This window comes from Pan troglodytes, chromosome 23 (assembly GCF_028858775.2).
Source record: "Pan troglodytes isolate AG18354 chromosome 23, NHGRI_mPanTro3-v2.0_pri, whole genome shotgun sequence".
In the NCBI taxonomy this organism is placed as follows: domain Eukaryota; kingdom Metazoa; phylum Chordata; class Mammalia; order Primates; family Hominidae; genus Pan; species Pan troglodytes.
Window position 1 is genome coordinate 41,840,063 of NC_086016.1, and position 21,964 is coordinate 41,862,026.

Genomic DNA, 21,964 nt, shown 5'->3' on the forward strand with positions numbered 1-21,964 from the left:
ATTTCATCTTCCATTGCTGATACACTTTCTTCCAGTTGATCGCACCATTCAGGACATAGGCATGGGCAAGGACTTCATGTCTAAAACACCAAAAGCAATGGCAACAAAAGACAAAATTGACAAATGGGATCTAATTAAACTAAAGAGCTTCTGTACAGCAAAAGAAACTACCATCAGAGTGAACAGGCAACCTACAAAATGGGAGAAAATTTTTGCAACCTACTCATCTGACAAAGGGCTAATATCCAGAATCTACAATGAACTCAAACAAATTTACAAGAAAAAAACAAACAACCCCATCAAAAAGTGGGCAAAGGACATGAACAGACACTTCTCAAAAGAAGACATTTATGTAGCCAAAAAACACATGAAAAAATGCTCATCATCACTGGCCATCAGAGAAATGCAAATCAAAACCACAATGAGATACCATCTCACACCAGTTAGAATGGCAATCATTAAAAAGTCAGGAAACAACAGGTGCTGGAGAGGATGTGGAGAAATAGGAACACTTTTACCCTGTTGGTGGGACTGTAAACTAGTTCAACCATTGTGGAAGTCAGTGTGGCGATTCCTCAGGGATCTAGAACTAGAAATACCATTTGACCCAGCCATCCCATTACTGGGTATATACCCAAAGGACTATAAATCATGCTGCTATAAAGACACATGTACATGTATGTTTATTGAGGCACTATTCACAATAGCAAAGACTTGGAACCAACCCAAATGTCCAACAATGATAGACTGGATTAAGAAAATGTGGCACATATACACCATGGAATACTATGCAGCCATAAAAAATGATGAGTTCATGTCCTTTGTAGGGACATGGATGAAATTGGAAATCATCATTCTCAGTAAACTATCGCAAGAACAAAAAACCAAACACCGCATATTCTCACTCATAGGTGGGAATTGAACAATGAGATCACATGGACACAGGAAGGGGAACATCACACTCTGGGGACTGTTGTGGGGTGGGGGGAGGGGGGAGGGATAGCATTGGGAGATATACCTAATGCTAGATGACGAGTTAGTGGGTGCAGCGCACCAGCGTGGCACATGTATACATATGTAACTAACCTGCACAATGTGCACATGTACCCTAAAACTTAAAGTATAATAATAAAAGAAAAAAAAAAAAGAAACTACCAGTGAGGAGGGAGGCAGGCAGGAAGGATCGGGTCAAGCAAGCGCAGTTGCAATAACTGTAGCACACTTGCAATAAAGGACTCAGCTGATCCTTATAGGAGCTTTGAGGCTGGAATGGCTCTTCACAGTTGTCCTGCCTTGATGTAGGATCCCTTAGCTAGGGGGCATGACCTTGAACGAAGAGGCTGTCTTCAGCTGTTGGGAATTCCCAGAGGAGGATTCAGTTGAGAGCCCACAGCCAACACCCTCCCACAACTCAAGAGTGCCTTGATCTTGAAGCAAGGATCTGGGAGACACACCACAGTATCCACTACAGACACAACCTCTATGTTTCTGCTTTATTGCTCTGCTTCCATTTACCTGAGAAATGCTTCAAAACACAGGAGATGGAGTGTACAATTACTGTACATCTTTCTTGGTAGATGAATTTTGAGATTAAAGATGTACAATTACTGTACATCTTTCTTGGTAGATGAATTTTGAGATTACTAGGGGAAAGGCATTTTTTAAGGTGAAAAGAGAAGAATAAGAAAGCAGAGATGTTTAAGTAGATTTTTAAAATTAAATTTGAAATAGGTAGATAAGAAAAGTGAAAAAGAACCAACTTTACTGCTGGAGATCTTAAAAATGGAGTTGAGACAATTTTATTTCAGTATTTTGCTAACAATAGCATATAAAATTTGAGACACTGCCAGTAGTTCTCACTTAAGAATAATGAGAAACAGGGAAATTCACAAACCAAGTTAGATGCTCAGCTCCAGGGACAAGGAAAAATAAACAGTCACTACAAAAGCAAGTTTTAATATTCAGTGGCTGACTCCTGGGTTAAGATAGCAAAGTGAAACTGCAACACAGAATTCCCATCACCCAGTATGCAATAAGGTTTTTTTAAAAAGTCAATAGCAATCTAACATAGAAACAGATATAACTAAAATTTCTAAAAGAAAAAGAATCAAAATAACTGGTGGCCAAGCAAAGAAACAAGATCTAGGACATCCCTTCTCCCCCAAAAGCAATACTGGTAAGATGACAACAATCTTAGAGTTCTCATCAATATCCACATGTCTGGAAAAAAAGAGAACTGAATGGAGAATGCTTTCTTCCCACTTATGACGGAGGAGAGGTGAAAATAGCTAGAGAAAAAAAATGGGTGTAACAGCGTAAATAAAGGTGCTTACACTTCAACAGGCATGAAAGCTACAGTTTGACACTGAACTGGGCGAAGGATCTAAAGCTTGAAGGTATCTCTCCCCCACAGGAATAGGATACATACCTCAACTAGGTAGAATGAGCAGGACCTCGTATAAGAGACTCAAAAACAGAACGGAGTTCAGGTATTCTAAAGAAGACCATACATGGCCTCAGCTGAGATCTGCTACAGAAAAATTGATTAAAAAAAAAAAAAGCCCACAGACTGCAGCCTGGTGGAGAAAACAAACTGATCTCAGATATGGTGGGAAGAGTCAAGAAATCACTAAGTGTTTCTGAACAAACAACAGCCAAAGTTTATTGTGCTGACTCTGTATTAGCCCATTTACTTCTTATAACAACTCCCTCACAGGGCCCATGTTAACCCCATTTTACAGAAGGTGAAATTACAGCACAAGGGCTTAAGTAGCCAGTCCAAGGTCATACAACCAGTCAGGATTCAAATGCAGACAGTATGGCTCCAGGACCTGAGCCCTTAACCATTATACTCTACCACCTTCAAGAGACAGTGCCTAGTGAGAGCTGCCTAAGCATCAGCAAGATGTGAAGAAATGGCCTGGCAACTAAACAAACACATTCCGGTAGAAAAACGAGCAGAGAAGGAGGGAAGGAGAAGCATGAAAGGAAAAGAAAGGGAGATGGCATGCATAAAAGAAAGATCCCAAATGCAGAAGAAAATGTAGCTCAAGAAACAGAAGGAAAATTCCTCACAATATGGCATTCATTTTTGAAGTTATTGTAAATTATATCTTTCATAAAATTCATAATTGTTTCTTGTCACTACATAATACAAAACTAAGCATTTAAAAAATGTTTCTTGGCCTTACATGTTTCCTGTTTTTCTAGAAATGATTTTCATATTTGCTTCCTCTTTTTCTGTTGAGCTACTCTTTTCTCATTGATTTGCAAGAATTTTTTATATATTCTGGATACTAATCCTTTGTCAGTTATATGCGTTGGAAAATTTTCCCATTTTGTGGCTTTTTTTTTTCACTTTTACATGGTGGTTTTTTTTCCCCTCAAAATCTACTACAAAACTATAGTAATCAAAATAGGGTGGTTCTGACACAAAACCAGACGTATAATCTGTTCCAATGGAACAGAACAGAGAGCCCAGAAATAAATCCATGCAATTATGGCCAACTGATCAACAAAGGTACCAAGAATACACAATGGGAAAGGACAGTTTCTTTGATAAGCGGTGCTGGGAACACTGGATAATCCACCACACATATAAAAATCAACTAAAAATGGATAAAAGATTTAAAATGCCAGACCTGAATCTGTAAAACTACTAGAAGAAAACATAGGGAAAATTTTCTTTTTGAGACAGGGTCTTGGTCTGTCACCCAGATTGGAGTGCAGTGGTGTGATCACAGCTCACTGCAGCCTCTACCGCTCAGGCTCAAGCGATCTTCCCATTTCTGCCTCCTCAATAGCTGGGACTGCAGGCACATGCCACCATGTCCAGCTAATTTGTTTTTTTTCTTAAGAGACAGGGTCAGATGAGTAGGTTGCGAAAATTTTCTCCCATTTTGTAGGTTGCCTGTTCACTCTGATGGTAGTTTCTTTTGCTGTGCAGAAGCTCTTTAGTTTAATTAGATCCCATTTGTCGATTTTGACTTTTGTTGCCATTGCTTTTGGTGTTTTAGACATGAAGTCCTTGCCCATGCCTATGTCCTGAATGGTAATGCCTAGGTTTTCTTCTAGAGTTTTTATGGTTTTAGGTCTAACATTTAAGTCCTACTCATCTGACAAAGGGCTAATATCCAGAACCTACAATGAACTCAAACAAATTTACAAGAAAAAAAAAACAACCCCATCAAAAAATGGGCAAAGGATATGAACAGACACTTCTCAAAAGAAGACATTTATGCAGCCAAAAGACACATGAAAAAATGCTCATCATCACTGGCCATCAGAGAAATGCAAATCAAAACCACAGTGAGATACCATCTCACACCATTTAGAATGGCAGTCATTAAAAAGTCAGGAAACAACAGGTGCTGGAGAGGATGTGGAGAAATAGGAACACTTTTACACTGTTGGTGGGACTGTAAACTAGTTCAACCATTGTGGAAGTCAGTGTGGTGATTCCTCAGGGATCTAGAACTAGAAATACCATTTGACCCAGCCATCCCATTACTGGGTATATACCAAAGGACTATAAATCATGCTGCTATAAAGACACATGCACACGTATGTTTATTGCGGCACTATTCACAATAGCAAAGACTTGGAACCAACCCAAATGTCCAACAATGATAGACTGGATTAAGAAAATGTGGCACATATACACCATGGAATACTATGCAGCCATAAAAAATGATGAGTTCATGTCCTTTGTAGGGACATGGATGAAATTGGAAATCATCATTCTCAGTAAACTATCGCAAGGACAAAAAACCAAACAACGCATGTTCTCACTCATAGATGGGAGTTGAACAATGAGAACACATGGACACAGGAAGGGGAACATCACACTCTGGGGACTGTTGTGGGGTGGGGGGAGGGGGGAGGGATAGCATTAGGAGATACACCTAATGCTAAATGACGAGTTAATGGGTGCAGCACACCAGCATGGCACATGTATACATATGTAACCTGCACATTGTGCACATGTACCCTAAAACTTTAATAATAATAATAAATAAAAATAAAAAAAGTCAGCTGATTAGCAAACTTAAAAAAAAAAAAAGACAGGGTCTTGCTGTGTTGCTCAGGATGGTCTCAAACTCCAGGGCTCAAGAAATCCTTCCGCCTTGATCTCCCAAAGTGCTGAGAGGCATGAGTCACCTGTAAAGGCATGAGCTACCACACCCAACGGGGAAAAACTTCTTGATATTGATCTGGGCAAAGAACTTTTGTATATGACCCCAAAAGCACAGAAAATAAAAGGTAATACAGTTTTATTAGTTTTCTAATGGTGCTATAAGATCATTTGTTCTAATGATGCTATAACAAATTACCACAAACTTAGTGGCCCAAAACAACAACCATTTATTATCTCGCAGTTCTGTAGTCAGAAGTGCAGGCAGGTTAAATGCGTTCTCTGTTTCTACAAAGCCAAAGTCAAGGCGTTGGCCAAGCTGAACTGTCATCTGGAAACCCTGGGGAAGAATCCACTTCCAAGTTCAATCCAGCTGTTGGCAGAATTCTGCTCCTTGCAATTGTGGGACTAAAGTCCCCATTTCCTTGCTGGCTGGCAACCAGGGGCCACTCTCACCTTCGAGGCCACTTGCATTCATTATTACTCCATCTTCAAGCCAACAATAGCGCTTCAAATCCTTCTCACACTTGGAATCTTTCTGACTCCCTCTTCGGCCACCAGCTAGAGAAAACTCTCTGCTTTCATTTTTTTAAAATTAATTAATTAATTAATTTTTTTTTTTTGAGACGGAGTCTCTGTCACCAGGCTGGAGTGCAGTGGCACAGTCTTGGCTCACTGCAACCTCCGCCTCCTGGGTTCAAGTGATTCTCCTGCCTCAGCCTCCCGAGTAGCTGGGATTACAGGCATGCACCACCACGCCCAGCTAATTTTTGTATTTTTAGTAGAGACAGGGTTTCACCATGTTGGCCAGGATGGTCTTGATCTCCTGACCTCATGATCCACCCACCTTGGCCTCCCAAAGTGCTGGGATTACAGGCATGAGCCACAGTGCCCAGCCAACTCTCTGCTTTTAAAGGACTCATCTGATTAGATAGGGCCTACCAGCATAATACATTTTTTGCCTTAGAATATAACAATCATGGGGGTGGTAATTCATCATATTCACAGGTTCTGTCCACACTCATAAGGGGAGAGGACTGTATATAGGCAAGGGTCATGGGGCTTATCCTCAAAACTCTGCCTACCACAAATGTCAAATTCATAAACACTTTTAAAAAATAATGTGCACTTTTTCTGTTTATGAAATACTTCCCTATTTCAATGTAAAAAATATATTCTAAATTTTCTTCTAAACATTTCAAAGTTTTGCCTTTTTACCTTTAAATCCTTAATTCATCCAGGTAGAGACCTCATTTCATTTTTACAATATGGATAAAAAATTATCCGAGTATTATTTATTGAGCAGTTCAGTTTTTCTCCACTATTCAAAAATGCCACTTCTGTCATTTACTGATTCCATAGTGGCCCAGGTCTGTTTTCTAGGGTTATGGTTTGTTCCATTGGTCCATGCACCTATCCTGCATCCATACCACAGTGTCATGATTAGTAAAATTTTAGTCTTGTTATTTAGAAAGGCAAACCCTCCACCTTACTCTATTTTAGGAACATTTTGGATACTCTTGAACTTTTGATTCTTCCAGGTAAACTCTGGAATCAGTACATCAAATTCAACTCTTAAAATCCTTTTTGGATTTTGATTGTAACTGCACTGAATCAGCGGTTCTCTACTGGGAACAATTTGGCCCCCAGGGGACATTTGGCAATGTCTGCAGACTTTTTTGATTCAATACAACAGAAAGGGATGTTTGCTAATAGCGTCCAGTGGGTACAGGCCAGGGATGATGCTAACTACCCTACAATGCACAGCTCCCACAACAAAGAATGATCTGTTTCAAAATATCAATAGTACCAAGGCTGAGAAACCCTCCACTAAATCTAGACAATTTGGAGAGAACTGACATGTTTACATTATTATTTTGATAAACATGGAATATCTTTCCATTTATATAGGTCTTTAATGTATTTCAATTAAACATTATAACCTACAGTGTACAGATTTTGTACTTCTTTTGTAAGACTTATTCCTAAATCAAGATTTTTAGCTATTATAAATGGTATCTTAAAAATTATGTTTAATATTTGTTACTGATATATAGAATATAACTTGATTTTATGTTTTGATGTTATAGCCAGCCATCTTTCTAAAACTCACTATTTTTAATATGTCTGTAGATCTTTTGAAGTTTTCTATATGAAAATCCTATCATTTACAAATGATGCTCGTTTCTTCCATTTTGATACTTACATTTTTAATTTCTCTTGCTTGTTTTACTGTGATGGCTAGGACCTCCACTACAAAGCTGACGTAGCAAGGAGAACTGATGTCCTTTTCTTCCACCTTATTCTAAAAGAAATAGTCCCACATTCAAATATATGGAAATTTTTTATTTATATTTTTTGTTAACTTCAAATTTAATGGTATTTTGGTCAGAAAACGTGTCCTCTGTGAAACAGATTTTTGGAAATGTAAAGACTTCCTTTATAACACATATAATCAGTTATAAAATCCATACTTAAAAAAGTTTTATGTCCTTCACCTATCAATAAAGATGTTTTAAAATTATCTACTATGATGGTAGATATTTCAATTTATTCCTGTAGTTCTACCAACTTTTGCTTTATATACTTTGAAGTTATTTTACTGGGTATATTCACATTTGGAAATACTACATCTTCCTGGGAAATTGAGCATCTTATTATTATCCTTAATGCTCTTGGCTTTAAAGTCTCCTTTGTCTGTTATTAAGTACCTACACTAGCCTTCTTTTAGTTTGTATATGCCTGACTTACCTTTTTCCATACATTGCTTTCAATCTTTATGTGAATTTATGCTTGCAGCATATATCTGGATTTCTCTTTCCCCAATCTGATAGTCTCTGCCTTTTAATAGGTGAGTTTAATCTATTACTATTTACTGTGGTTATTAATCTATCTGGGCTTATTTCTATTATTTATTTTACTTTTTAATTTCCATTTGTTCCACTTTATGCTTTTTGCCCTTTATAAAATTTTATTTTTTTCTCATTCTGCTTCTTCTTGCTACTTGTCTGGAATTTATGCACTCTATTTCTCTTCTTTTAAAGTTTATTCTTGAAAGTTTATCATGCACGTTTACCTTTAAAAGTTTACAGTCGAAGAATATTCATTACCTTCTCTTAAAAACACAAGGACCTTTAGAACACAACTCTGGACCTGCCCACCCCCACTTACATACCGTGGCTACCCACTATTCTAGTTGTCTTTTTCTTAACTCAAAAATTAGATTTATATATCAAATGTTTATTATACATACATATCTATATTTATGTGTGTGTTTACCATTTATTCATTATTCTCTCTTGAATTTTCAACTATCTTTCTGGAACAATTTTCCTCTTTTTGAAGTATACCCTTTAATGCAGGTCTCATGGTTGTAAACTCTCTTCGTTTTTTTATTCATCTATAAATAACTATTTCACCGTCACCCTTAAATCATAGTCTTGCTGGTACACAATTATAGGCTGTTATTTTCCTTCAGCATTTCTAAGATACTGTGTCACTGTCGTCAGGCTTCTACTGTAGAAGATGAGAAGCTTTCTGGTACAGTAATTAATTGTCATTCCTTTGTAGCAGTATCCTCCATATGGCTTAATTAATATTACTTTCATGTTTTCCATTTTCTTTAGGCATATCTTCTAGCTCACTAAATACATTTTTTTAGTTCAGTAGTATTTCTCATTTCTGCAAGTTCCCTTTTTTCAAATTCATCCATTCAGTCCTAATAATCTCTTGATAACTGGTGATGCATGCGATTATATCCTTTATTTATGTAAATACACAGCTGTTCTGTATCTGACCTTTCCAATATCTACACTCTTTGGGGGATTAAGTATGTTCTTTGCTGCTTACCTCCTCCTGTTTTGGTGATACTGGATTTTGAGCTCATTGCTTGTCTTAAACTGGTGAAAATCCTATTGGACATAACTTATGAACTGAGTACACTTTCTCAATTCAGTCCCCTTGAGGGTCTGGGTTCAGCATAGTAACCAAGGCTTTCCTTCCCAATGCTCAAGACAGGCCCCAAACTCATTCTCTGATCTTGAGCAACTCAACCCCTACAGTTACCTGCAGCTTCCCACAGGCAGAATGCCAAGTCACTCTGACTTCAGCTCACATGTACTATTCTTATTTTATTTTACATTTTTCAAAAAGAGAAACTTAGAGACTTCCCACACTTCTTGTGAGGCCAGTAGTGTCGCAAATAGTGTGTCACTTCCAGTCTTTGGTTATTGTGTAGTAAATGGAGTTCCTAGTCTCATTGCCTGAAGGAGGCCTTTAATATTTTTTACTAAAAAACAGCATATAATTCCATTTTTATAAAAATAATTTCTCTCTAGCTATCCATCTCTCTATATGCATGTATAGATTTTTTTAAAATGCTGGCCAGGCATGATGGCTCACCCCTGTAATCCTAGCACTGTGGGAGGCTGAGGCGAGCAGATTGCTTAAGCCAAGGAGCTTGAGACCTTCCTGGGCAACATGGTGAAACTTTGTTTCTACCAAAAAAAAAAAAAAACCCAAAAACCCAAATTTAGCCGGTGTGGTGGCACATGCCTGCAGTCCCAGCTACTTGGGAGGCTGAGGTAGGAGAATCACCTGAGCCCAGGGAGGTCAAGGTGGCAGTGAACTGTGATGGTGCCACTGTACTTCAGCCTGGACAACAGAGTGAGAGCCTGTCTCACAAAAAAGATGCCTAGAATTGCAATCATCTGATATTAATGATGGTTATTTCTGAGTAATTATATAACAAGCCTATATTGTTTTTACAAGAGTATAATGGTTTTCTGAAACAAAAATAAAAAAGAAACAGTTATGCACAGCCTAACAACAGGGATGCTTTCTGAGAAATGCATTGCTAGGCAATTTCATTGTTGTACAAACATCATAGAGTGTACTTACACACATTGAGATGGTAGAGCTTACTATACACCTGGGCTGTATGATATAGCCTATTGCTCCTAAGCAATGAACTTGTATAGCATATTACTGTACTGAATGTGGTAGGCAATTGTAACACAAGGACAATTGTAACACAATGGTAAGAATTTGTGTGTCTAAACATATCTAAACATAGAAAAGGTACAGTAAAAATATAATCTTATGGGACCAGTATCATACACGCAGTCCACCATTGACTGAAACATCATTATATGACACATGACTATTCTGAGATGTTAACAGTGGTCGGTTTAGGGTGGTACAGATACAAATTATTTTTATATATTTATTTTTAAATTTAAAAGATCAGCTGTTTGACATTTATCAATGCAAATGTTTTAGTTACAACCACAGTTTGTACCATTAGCCCTGCCATCTCATCTACATGTGGCAAGGCAACCAAGCATGACTCCACATCAACTCTGTTAGTACAAAGCTCTTTGTAGGAAGTAACAACATCAACGTTGCTGTTTTTTATTATAAAAGCATGACAACTACTTTGCAGTACACCAAGTCCTCATTTAATGATGTCCATAGTCTCTTGGAAATTGCTACTTTAAGGGAAACAATGTATAATGAAACCAATTTTACCATAGGCTAATTAATATAAACAAGAACTAAGTTCCTACAGCGTATTTCTAGTCACAAAAATTTCACCAAACTTAAAAATAAAGACCAAAACATTTGGGAGGCCGAGGCAGGCAGATCACAAGGTCAGGAGTTCGAGACCAGCCTGGCCAATATGGCGAAACCCTCTCTCTACTAAAAAAAAATACAAAAATGAGTCGGGTGTAGTGGCAGGCACCTGTGGTCCCAGCTACTTAGGAGGCTGAGGCAGGAGAATCACTTGAACCTGAGGAGCATTGCAGTGAGCTGCAATCGTGCCACTGCACTCTAGCCTGGGCGACAGAGTGAGACTCTGTCTCAAAACAAACAACAACAACAAAAAAACCAAAACACTTTTATTCTTCTTATTATTATTTTTTGAGATAGAGTCTTGCTGTGTCACCCAGTCTGGAGTACAGTGGCGTGATCTCAGCTCACTGCAACGTCTGCCTCCCAGGTTCAAGCAATTCTCCTGCCTTAGCCTCCTGAGTAGCTAGGACTATAGGCAACTGCCATCATGCCTGGCTAATTTTTGTATTTTTACTAGAGATAGGGGTTTCACCATGTTGGCCGGGCTGGTCTTGAACTCCTGGCCTCAGGTTATCTGCCTGCCTTGGCCTCCCAAAGTGCTGGGATTGCAGGCATGAGCCACTGTGCCTGGCCCACTTTTATTATTAAATGTTGAAATAAATGTGAGCTATACATACATTTAAGGAAGATTAGTAAAAATAAGTAAGATGATTCATGTGCTCCCTTCAGGGTCACAGGTGGCTGGAGCCATCCTGGAAGCTCAGGGCACAAGGTGGGAACCATCCCTGGACAGGGATGCTGCTTCATTGTGAGGTGCACTCACACCCACTCCACACTCACTTGGATTGGGACCATTGAGACATGCTGATTCACTCACCGTGCACATCCTTGGGAAGTGGGAGAAAAGCAGAGAACATGGAGAAAGCCCAGGCAGACAGGGGGAGAGTGCAAACTCCACACAGACAGGGACCTCAGCCAGGAATTGATGTTTTTCTCATCAGTTATAACAACATTGAACAAAAGGATGTTATTCAAGGACCTACTGTATAATTTTGGTTCAACAGCAATGATAGATTTCAGGGAAATTTTTCCATGATATGGAATGCTATTACATTTGACACAGACCAGAGTAATCCTTAATACAGGTAAAGTTCTGTTGCAAAGAATGATGCTAGCGAAGAGCTCTTTATGGAAGATCAGATGACCAACACAGGTAAAGTTTTGCTGGTCTGGCTGTAAGTAGTGCCTCTGGAGATCATTTTTGTAATAACTGTTGCCTCTACAAAAATGGCCTGACGCTTACAGCTGAGTTATAATTGTCCTTTTTGTATTGTTCTGTCTTGCCATCAAGCAGCAATGATCCTTCAGTCCATCTCTTCCTTCAAACTTCAAAAGCATCGAAACAAAAACCACCCAGGCTATCTACTAGAATTAAAACTTGGGAAAACATCCAAGAAAAGAAAAAAAAAAAAGAAGTAGAAGTGGTGATGTGTATATAACACCTTCTTTAAAGTGCCTCTTTTCACTTGCTGATTCACCATAAAGAAGGGAGGCACAGCTGTTTCAGCTCTAGGTCCTAAAGGCTGGAAATCACATTTCCTGCATTCAATTTTACATTTCGCTGTAACTAAATAACTTACAGACATCTTTAGACTCCTTCTAATGAAAATTTACCTGTATGATATCATCACTTGCCTCCATTTTCTCTAATGCAAATGTTAGTCAATTTCAATTTCTCTCTTCTCCAATACATCATCCACTTACCCCCATTGCCTCTCTACAGTCTATCTTTAAACACTACTGTTTCCTCATTTCTATAACCCTAGGAGCAGGTCCTGGATGCCTGGATTGAAACAACTGTCTCTTACAAGCTTCGTTCAATTTGTATCTCCTTCATTTCTACACAAAGCAATAAGAATTATCTTCCACAAATAGCTGTTTTCAGTAATAAGGAAGCTCAGTTCTGTGACTAAGCTAAACATTCCTTCTGTTCTCCAAGGCCTACAATGGTTCCTAGTTGCTACTCATATCAAACTGAGTTTATTAGGTCATTTATGAATTGCTCTGAGTACTCTCAGCTATCTACCCCTACTGTTTTACATATTCAAATTTATATTTTTATTCCATTTAGTCAGACAACTCTATATTACCATGCTTAATCTGTGTCTTGCTTGTATTCTTTACCATTATTGTAGAAATGATTTGTGGTCCTGAGCATTTATTCTCTCCATCTTCCTTAATAACAGAATCTCTTAACTTTCATCTGGGCACATGGTATTTCTCAACCTCCTTTGTAGCTAGGAGTGTCAGTGGGACTAAGTACTAAACAATAATACGTGAGCTAAAATGTTATAAGCAACTTTTAACAAGTGTCCTTGTTAAAAAAAAAGAAGAAAGAAAAAAAAGGGAAGAGACATTCATATTTTCAATATCCCTTCCTTTCTACTGGCTAGAAGGCAGATGTGATGGCTGGAGCTCAAGCAGCAATGAATCAAAAAGTGGAAGTGGACCATGAAGTGGAACTTAAACGCTGAGTTTGGTGGAGCAATGAGACTCAAAAATAGCCCTGAAACCAACAGTGTAGAGAGCCATATCAGTCATAGAACACCTACAAGAGAGTATTTCAGAAGAGAGAAATAAATTTGTATGTTTAAGCTGCTAGCACTTTTGTGGCCTCTACTATCATAACTTGTGGATGCACCTCCTTCTAACTAATCTACCTATCTTTGAGTTTTAATTTGCTACTTCTCCTGTCCCATTAAGAATGTCCCCCTCGTGGCCGGGCGCGGTGGCTCAACGCCTGTAATCCCAGCACTTTGGGAGGCTGAGGCGGGCAGATCACCTGAGGTTGGGAGTTCAAGACTAGTCTGACCAACATGGAGAAACCCTGTCTCTACTAAAAATACAAAATTAGCCGGGTATGGTGGCATGTGCCTGTAATCCCAACTACTGGGGAGGCTGAGGCAGGAGAACCACTTGAACCTGGGAGGCAGAGGTTGCGGTGAGCCAAGATTGCGCCACTGCACTCCAGCCTGGGCAACAAGAGCGAAACTCCATCTCAAAAAAAAAAAAAAAAAAAAAGAATGTCCCCTCAATTTCTTATTTTTTCCCACCCCAACTCCAAACTGTCAGTTTTCTTTCTTCCTTTAAAATACAGCTTCAGATTCAAATGCCTACATGGAATTGGTTAGTATTGCCAAGTTTACTTAATCCAATTACTCTTTTTTGAACACAAACACACACATCTGTATATCTAGGATGTATTCATATAGAAAGCAGATAAATGAAATAAAAATAACAGATTTTAAAACAAATTTACTACAGATTTTACATCCAAACATTCACTGTTCGCTTTAAATGGTACTCTTACTATAGATTTACAATAATGATGCCATCATTGACTAAAGCTTTTTTAGAACATCTTTTTTGTGAAACATACTTAAAAGCACATGGTAGCAAGATCTTGTCTCGAAAAAATATTTTTTCAAGTCAGCTGGGTGTGGCGGTGTGTGCCTGTAGTCCCAGCTAGTTGGTAGGCTAAGCCAGGAGGATTACTTGAGTCCAGTAGTTCAAGGCTGCAGTGAGTCATTATCACACCACTGCGCTCCTGCCGGGGTGACAGAGCAAGACCCTGTCTCAAAAAAAAAAAAAAAAAAAAAAGAAAGGAAAAGAAAAAGCACACAGTACATCACAAGCTATAGCCTCCAATAGAGCAGAAATACAGTCAATTTACTTAACAGGCTTAGAACAATGTCTGGCATTATAGTGAGCAGACACTCAATATGTGTTTGTCGTATTAAAAAATAATAAATTGTAGCAAAACTTCATTTGAAAGTGGATTCACTTTTTTAAAATAGTCAAGTCATTCATAGCTCAGTGTAGTGAATGAGACATGTCATAAAGATGGAGAATATCATTTTAGGTTTAAAAACGCAATCTGTGGGGCTGGGCGCAGTGGCTCATGACTGTAATCCCAGCACTTTGGGAGGCTGAGGCAGGCAGATCATCTGAGGTCAGGAGTTCGAGACCACCCTGACCAACATGAAGGAACTCCGTCTCTACTTAAAATACAAAATTAGCCAGGCGTGATGGCGTATGCCTGTAATCCCAGCTACTATGGAAGGCTGAGGCAGGAGAATCGCCTGAACCCTGGAGGCAGAGGTTGCAGTGAGCCGAGATGGTGCCATTGCTCTCCAGCCTGGACAACAAGAGTGAAACTCCGTCTCAAAAAAAAAAAAAAAAAAAAAAAAAAGTAATCTGTGACTACAAAACAATAAACTAGAATTTCTTGCATGAATCGTAAAATCAGAGTTGGGTTACTTCTGTATCAATTTAGGGATTCATTTCTTAAGCTTACGATTCACCAGGCCAAGTTTGCTCCAGTTTCAGAGCATCTACCCTGCTGTTCCCTCTGCCTGATATACAGGCACACCTTGAAGATACTGCGGTGGGTTGGGTTCCAGATTACTGCAATAAAGCAAATATTCCAATAAAGCCACTCACACAAACATTTTTGTTTCCCAGTGCATATAAAAGTTATGTTTACATTAGACTGCAGTCTACTTAGTAGACTAAGTATGCAATACCATGTTGCCTAAAAAATATATATACATAATTAAATAATACTTTATTGCTAATTTAAAAAGGCTAACAATCATCTGAGCCTTCAGCGAGTCTTCATCTTTTTGCTGGTGGAGGGTCCTGTCTCCATGTTGAGGGCTGCTGATAGATCAGGGTGGTTGCTGCTGAAGGTTGGGAAAGCTGTGGCAATTTTTTAAAGTAAGACAACAATAAAGCCTGCAACATCAACTGACTCTTCCTTTCACAAAAGATTTATCTGTAGCATGTGATGCTGTTTGATAGCATTTTACCCACAGTAGAACTTCTTTCAAAATTGGAGTCAATCCTCTCTAATCCTGCCACTGGTTTATCTACTAAGTTTATGTAATATTCTGAATTCTTTGTTGGCATTGCAACAATGTTCACAGCTTCTTCACAGGAGTAGATTTCAACTCAAGAAACCATTTTCTTTGCTCATCCATAAGAAGTAACTCCTCATCTGTTCAAGTTTGATCATGAGATTGCAGCAATCCAGTCACATCTTCAGGCTCCACTTCTAATTCTAGTACTCTTGCTATTTCCGCCACATCTGCAGTTCCTTCCTCCACTGAAGTCTTGAACCCCTCAAAGTCATCCGTAAGGGTTGGAATCCACTTCTTTCAAACTCCTGTTAATGTTGAAATTTTGGCTTCCTCCCATGAATCACAAATGTTCTTCATGGCATCTAGAGTGGTGAATCTTTTCCAGAAGGTTTTTAATTTACTTTGCTCAGATCCATCAGAGGAATCACTATCTATGGAAGATATAGCTTTATGAAATGTATTTCTTCAGTAATAAGACTTGAAAGTTGAAATCACTCCTTGACACATGGGCTGAAGAATAAACACTGTGTTTTAGCAGGCACGAAAACAATATTAATCTCCTTGTACATCTCCATCAGAGCTCTTGGGTGACCAGGTGCATTGTCAATGAGCAGTAATATTTTTAAAGAAATCTTAAGGGCACTAGGATTTTGGGAATGGTAAAGGAGCAGTTGGCTTCAACTTAAAGTCACCAGTTGCATTAGTCCCTAACAAGAGAGTCAGCCTGTCCTTTGAAGCTTTGAAGCCAGGCATTGACTTCTCCTCTCTAGCTATGAGAGTCCTAGATGGCATCTTTTTCCAACAAAAGGCTATTTCACCCACATTGAAAATCTATTTAGTGTAGCCCCCTTCATCAATTACCTTAGCTAGATCTTCTGGATAACTTGCTACAGCTTCTCCCATCAGTACTTGCTGCTTCACTTTGTACTTGTGTGTTATGGTGACAGTTGCTTTCCTTAAACCTCATGAACCCACCTCTGCTAGCTTCAAGATTTTCTTCTGCAGTTTCCTCTTCTCTCTCAGTCTTTGCAGAATTAAAGACAGTTAGAACCTTGCTCTGGATTAGGCTTTGGCTTAAGTGATAATGGGGCTAGTTGGATCTTCTATCCAGACCATGCAACCTTTCTGTATAACAGCAATAAAGCTGTTTCCCATTCTTATCATTCCCGTATTCATTGGAGCAGCACTTCTAATTTCCTTCCAGAACTTTTCCTTTACATTCATAACTTAGCTAACTGTTTGGCACAAGAGGCCTACCTTTCAGCCTGTTTCAGCTTTCAACATGCCTTTCTCACTAAGTTTAACCATTTCTAGCTTTTGAATTAAAGTGAGAAACCTGCGACTCTTCCTTACACTTGAACACTTAGAGGCCATTGTAGGGTTATTAATTGGCTTAATTTCAATATTGTTGACTCTCAGGGACTAGGGAGACCCAAGGAGAGAGAGAGAGATCGGGATCAGTGAAGCAGTCAGAACACACATGACATCTATCAGTAAGTTCACTGGTCTTCTACAGCCATGGTTTGTGGTACCCCAAAACAATTACAACAGTAACATCTAAGATCACTGATCATAGATCACCATGACACATATAATAATAAGGAAAAAGTTAAAAATATTGCAAGAACTACCAAAATGTGACACAGACACAAAGTATGCACATGCTATCAGAAAAATGGTGCCAATAAACTTCTTGGGTACAGGATTGCCACAAACCTTCAATTTGTAAAATATACGTTATCTGTGAAGTGTAATTAAGCAAAGTGCAATCGATCGAGGTATGCCTGTATGTGGGTTGCTCCCTCACTTCATTCAGGTCTGTTTAAAGATTCACTTCCTCCAAAAGGCCTTCTCTCATTACGTGACCTAAAATAAACCCACCCCTGTCACTCTGTTCCCTGACCCTGCTTTCCTTTTCTTTACAGGACTTGTTATTATCTGACATATTTTATGCTTGTGACAGAGACATCCCAGTCTCTACCACTAGAACGTTAGTTCCATGATAAAAGAAAATTTATTTTACTCACTCCTATAGTTCCAAATTTCTGCTGAATATCCAAATTTTAAATAAATTCAATAATTATGTGTTTACAATGAAAGAAGAAAGAACTGACAAAAGGAAGGAAGAAGGAAGAGTAAGAAAGGTAACATCGAAGAAGCAAAAGTGGGGAAGAAACTCTGGATGAGTCATAATTGGTTATTCTTCTCTGTTACTCTGTTTTTAGCATCAGTTTGATTTAAAGGCTCCCATGAGAAAATTTCAGAATGAGTGGCTGTCTCTTTCGGAGATTTATTTCAAAAGAATCAGATCCCCTAAAGATCCCACCACTTTTAGAAGCAGGTAGGTAGTATTTGCTACTATAATTACAATGGCTACCCTCTTATAATGTCTCTCTCCAATCCCAAGTGTGGATGTTCACTCTGTGTCTCACTGGGTGAACATTTGAAACTCTTGATTAAGACAGAAAAGTACCTGAATGATTTTTAGCAAGCTTAACTTGTGTTGGTATTACTAGTAACATTGTTACATTTTTGCACTTAACTGACAGTTGGAATTATCTATTTGTACTGAATACAAAGGGACAGTTCTCTAAGTCACATTTCATTAATGTTTTTGCTTCCTCAAGCTGTCCATTTCTCATACACAACTTATCAACAGGGTTTCTACTGGAGAAGTTAGAGCAAAATGATATTTTTTAAAGTTTTAGCAAATTTGGTAGAAAAGATGATAGCATTTTTCTACTCATGTCTATTATAACATTATAAATAAATCCCTCTTTTATAAAAGTTCGGTAGTCCATATTTAAAGTTTTAAGCAAAGGAAAGGGTAAAAGGTATTGTCCTAGAATAATTTTAGAGCACTTTTAGGATTCTGAAGCATACTTTAGAAAATTTCAATTATTTGATTTATGTTACAGGATCAAAGAGACCTCATACGCACATATCTAGACACCTAGTCTTAGAAAACTGTACTCCTTCACTTTCCAGTTAAGGATAAAAAACTTAAAATTGAATCACGATGCCAAATAGGGTAGTCACTAGTTTAATACCTTAAAAGCTCAAAAACATTTTATTTGAATCAAAGATAACTGCATTCAGAAAACAGTCATAAAATTGGGCCGGGCACAGTGGCTCACGCCTATAATCCCAGCACTTTCGGAGGCCAAGGCAGGAGGATCACTTGAGGTCATGAGTTCGAGACCAGCCTGGGCAACATGCTGAAACCCTGTCTCTACTAAAAATACAAAAATTAGCTGGGCATGGTGATGGGTGCCTGTAATCCCAGCTACTCAGGAGGCTGAGTCAGGAGAATTGCTTGAACCCAGGAGACAGAGGTTGCAGTGAGCTGAGATAGTGCCACTACACTCCAGCCTAGGAGACAGAGCAAGATTCCGTCTCAAAAATAAATAAATAAATAAATAAAGCAAACAAACAAATAAACTTTAAAAAGGTCATAAAATCTTCTATTGAATATTCTTCGTTGTTGTTTTCTATAGTATGAAGCCTAATATGGTAATAGTAATACTAATATTAATAATTTAGTACTAAAACATAATATTTTATATTTTTAAATCATTTTTAATGATACCTGTTGCATTTTAGGCCAATGTTCATTATACGTACTTTTATTATGTAACCTTCCAAACTTAGGAAGCTTATACTTCTTCTCTGAAGCAGAAATATCCGGTGTGGGGGCAGAAGTGCACGCTGTCAGTGAGTTACTTGAACCAAGTTGTCTTTTAGAAAACAATATAGAGTGGGAGGTACGCTGTCTAGTCCGACATGCCACTTCCCTCTCTTTACACAGCAACGGTTCATCCATCAGCAATGTGATGACTTGCTTAGATTTTTCCCGGATATAATAACCTGAAAAATACATTGACTCTGCTTAGAAACGGAAATACTAGTTAAGGCTATAATTAATTTTTTTTCTACAGAAATTTTTTTAAAAATAAAACTCTCAGCAGTGAAAAAACCTGCAGCAAATAAAGAACTACTGATAAGTATATTCCTTTTCTTATACTTTAAAAGGTAAATAAGTCATTAATATATGATAAAATTATATACTGGCATTACATTTTTCACTTTAAATACATTATTGGATTTTCCTTTTAAAAGCAATATATGGCTGGGTGCGGTGGCTCATGGCTGTAATCTCAGCACTTTGGGAGGCTGAAGTGGGCAGATCACGAGGTCAGGAAATCAAGACCATCCTGGCCAATATGGTGAAACCTTGTCTCTACTAAAATACAAAAAACTAGCTGGGCATGGTGGCATGTGCCTGTAGTCCCAGCTACTCAGGAAGCTGAGACAGGGGAATCACTTGAACTCAAGAGGTAGAGGTTGCAGTGAGCTGAGATTGCACCACTGCACTCCAGCTTGGCAAGAGAGCGAGACTCTGTCTCAAAAAAAAAAAAAAAAAAAAAGAAAAAGCAATAATACTTTGCAATAATCAAACAATATAGGCATACAAAGAAGGGGTATGAATTAGATCTAGATATACTGACCTAGATGTATGACCAGGACACATGGTTAAAGATTTAGAGTAACCTACACAATATGATTTGAAGCTGTAACATATAGAGGAAAAGAAATCACTATATATGTACACGGAAGAGAGAAGCAGATAAAGAAATACATACAACTGTGGTTTGAATGTATCCCCTCCAAAATTCAAGTACTGCCAATGTGATAGCATTAAGAGGTGGAGCCTTTAAGAGGTGATTATGCCATGAGGTCACCTCCTTTGTGAACAGACTAAAGGTCCTTATAAAAGAGGCTTCCCACAGCATTTGTCTCTTGCTTGCCTTCCACCATCGCCTTTCGGACCTTCTGTCACATGAGGACACAGCATTCCTCCCTTCCAGAGGATGCAGCATCAAGGTGCCATCTTGGAAGCAGACAGCAGCCCTCACTAGACAACTGAACCTGCCAGTGCCCTGAACCTGGACTCTCCAGCCTCCAGAACCATGAGAAAATAAATTTCTCTTCTTTCTAAATTACCCAGTCTGTGATACTCTGTTATAGCAGCACAAGCAGACTAAGACAGATAGACAGACAGGCAAGAATATAGGAAGGCAGGCAGGCAGGCAAACAGATGGCATACTCAGAATATTGTTAACATCTGTTACCTTCCAGGGGTACAGTTGGGGTGGGACAAGAAAAGGGAGAGCAATTGGCTTTTCTCTGACGTAACATCCTATCAAAACAATTTGCTGCTTTTTAACAGAGTGACAGAGCACAGTCAAAGACAAGAATTCTAGTGAGACTGATAGCTCTGTCCTTAACCATCTGTGTGACTTTCAGTCAGTCAGGTGGTCTCTATCTGGGCCTGAGTCTTCTATCTGAAAAGCAGCACAAGCAGTATCTGTATGGTTGAATTCCCAGATACAAAGGTACACTGTAACCTATAACTCACTTGAATATAAGGTATTACTATTTTTTCAACCTTCTTCCTAGAAAAACGATAAAGGAAATCACTTACCTTTCTCCATCTTGGGATGAACTCACAAACATGGCTTCCCAAGCCACCTTTCAAAAATAAACTGAAAAGTCCCTAATGATCCACTTGTATGTTCATTTTGGGCTCTAGGTGTGATGAATTAAAGTATTAATGTTTTCTAACTATAATTTACTAGCAGTGGAAGAGATGAGAAATGGTCAGATTTGGGGTGTATTTAGATGACAGTGGCCAACAATGTTCTCTCACTGCGGGTCACTTCATTAAGGACTGGTGTGGACAGTGTCAGAAACTTTTGCTCAAGTTGCCATCTTTTCCAAGATTATTTTATCTAATCTCACTTCTTAGTTATTTCTTCCTTCCAAATCTACTTTATAACTGCTTCAAATCATATCATTCTAAACACTCTTAGCTTCCTATGATCAGTTTGCATTCCATAACACGAATTTCCACAATGTTTTGGGTAACCATTCAGTGTCGTGTGATAAACAGAAGTCGGCTGTGAATTTTAGCCTTTGGGAACAATATGTCAGACACTTATCTTTCCCCTGAAAAATGGACAAAGCTTGGTTTTGGAGGCACAAAGAACATGTTTTCCCATTTTTAACATCAGGAACTCATCTCCTTCCACCTTCCCCCTCATTCCTTCTACTCTAGCTACCCTGGTGCTTTATTCTGCAATCCCACCAAGCTCTTCATCTACTTAGAGCCATGTTTTGGCTGTTGCTTCTGCCAGGAACTCTTTGTGTGGCTCTATCCCTGATTCATTCAGGTCTCAAGTGTCACCTCCTCAGAGAATCTCCCTTCTGCCTACCCTTTCTAAAATAGCCCCACCCTCATCACTCTCTATTCCTTTATCCTGCTTTATTTTTC

General features: G+C 38.6%; 1 protein-coding gene across 7 annotated transcripts in view; it reads right to left on the reverse strand.

Annotated features, from left to right (window-relative positions):
• Positions 1-21,964, reverse strand: part of ENTHD1 (ENTH domain containing 1) — a 151,018-nt gene that overhangs the window by 99,681 nt on the left and 29,373 nt on the right. For all 7 annotated transcript variants that reach the window (XM_001166227.6, XM_016939206.3, XM_054675910.2 and 4 more), the window contains one exon: positions 19,255-19,497. In XM_001166227.6, coding sequence (XP_001166227.3) covers positions 19,255-19,497 — 243 coding nt within the window. The remainder of the gene's footprint in view (positions 1-19,254; positions 19,498-21,964) is intronic.